The sequence below is a fragment of the Dichomitus squalens genome (assembly GCF_000275845.1).
Source record: "Dichomitus squalens LYAD-421 SS1 unplaced genomic scaffold DICSQscaffold_296, whole genome shotgun sequence".
Classification (NCBI taxonomy): domain Eukaryota; kingdom Fungi; phylum Basidiomycota; class Agaricomycetes; order Polyporales; family Polyporaceae; genus Dichomitus; species Dichomitus squalens.
This window is the reverse complement of record NW_006767178.1, coordinates 195-1,930: the sequence shown is the minus strand read 5'-3', so window position 1 is coordinate 1,930 and position 1,736 is coordinate 195. Positions and strand designations below refer to the sequence as shown.

At 53.0% G+C, this 1,736-nt stretch overlaps 1 protein-coding gene across 1 annotated transcript; it reads left to right on the top strand.

Moving 5' to 3' along the window:
• Positions 1 to 775: 775 nt before the first annotated feature.
• Positions 776 to 1,285, top strand: DICSQDRAFT_175959 (uncharacterized protein; the record flags this gene model as incomplete). Its single annotated transcript, XM_007371796.1, has 2 exons — positions 776 to 812; positions 1,062 to 1,285. 2 exons carry the CDS (start codon positions 776 to 778, stop codon positions 1,283 to 1,285), a joined length of 261 nt encoding a protein of 86 aa, XP_007371858.1.
• Between the last annotated feature and the right edge of the window lie 451 nt (positions 1,286 to 1,736).

Genomic DNA, 1,736 nt, shown 5'->3' with positions numbered 1-1,736 from the left:
CCGAGAAAGAGTTTGCGCTACAGGAGTGAGTACTTACTCTAAAGATCCGACTGTGTCCACGCGGCTGTTGGGAAACGTGGTTGGGTGGTGGTCTTGTAGTCACAACAGGGAGAACAGTCGGGGGTCCGTCGATACGAGGTGGCGTTTCACAAGGCGCGCTAGCATTGCCAAATGCGGGAAGCCAGTTACCGCTTGTGGTAAGGGCGCCTCGTGTACGCCAGATTGCGATGTGAGCATATCGCGCGAGTTGTGGGTGATACACGAGGTTGTTCTTGGCAGGAAGCTGAATAAGAAATCGGAACTGGAGGTAGGGTGCTGAGAGAGGCAGGAGAGACGAGATAGTAGTACGTAGAGATGCAGAGGATGTGTTCGGAAGTGAAGACGTGGAGTTGTCAGATTAAGTGCTCTTTTGACAGGTTAAGCGCTCTCCGCCGTGGGTGGTGTGCTGTAATAGAAGCACATTGCCGTCGCTACACTCCATTGTCCCACACTGAAAAAAGACGAACGTGTTGTCACCGCTCTCTTCCTCTTGTCCACTCCCCCAGTGCTCATTAATCTGTCACCAGCAGTCAGAACTTTCGACTTATTACCATTCAGACCTCTCGGACTTCGAGCCCGACGCGGTTTGCCATCCCTCCGATTATCAGCCATGCTGACTGAACGCACTCGGAGAAAAAAACAACCAGAGCCTTATCAGAGCGGTACGTGCACTGTTTTTTGATACTAGTCACCTGCAGGCGATTATAGCCTGCAGGGACTGATCCACGAGGCTACGATGCCTGCACCACCACCTGCCTCACACCGCACTCATAGTGCGTATGGGTGTCATGTGTGCGCTGCCACGTGTTGTGTATGCAAAAACAAAGTCTCTGATTCGCTTATCTAGGCTATTGCGCAATTTGGCTGAGAAAATGAGGCCATAGAACAATTGGCAAACGGGGAGTACAGAGGAACGGGGAGTACGGACAGACACTAAGTACGCTCGGACACGGAGTACGCTCGGAATATAAAAAGCACAGGGATCTCGGGACCAGGTAAGTCGAGTCCTCACTCTGTGGTAGCCCTTGCTTCTACGCTGCTTACATTCTTGCTAAACAACCACTACGTTATGTCTCAGCCTTACCCCACCCCTCGCGACACCCGCTCGAAGCGCTGCCATGAGACCGAGTCTCAAGGTAGCGATCCTGCACCTCTCGGCACCGCTCCTACCTCCAAGTCTGCCAGCACCACTCGAGCTATTCCAAGCTCGCAGGTGGCCGCAACTGCTGCCAAGTGTTATGACTGACTGTCGAGCGAGTAAGTGGAGACGAGCGAGGCAGGCAGGAGCGCCGACGAGCTCTGATCGCAGTGAGACTGGAGCGGAGCTCAACAGGCAGGACTGGAGACAAGTTGTGTATTGAGCGAGGTATCTACAGAGCGAAATACACGATGGCTTACCTGGAGACAAGAGGTCGAAACTAGAGTCTCCAGGTAGCAAGAGATCCAGCTATATACAGGGAACGAACAATGGGCGCTAGAGAACAATAGCGTCGCCATGGGTACGGAGTACAAGGGGTGTAGGACAATAGCGGACATGGGGACAAAGGGAGCTATTGTCCGTGTGTGGACAAAGGGAAACCGTAGTGAGTAGTGAACAATAAGGAAATGTACGAGGCAGTGGTCCGAATCGAAAAGGAAATGTAGCGCCGTGAGGGCGGTTCGTGACACCAAGAAGCGCAAGGATGACTCCAACGATC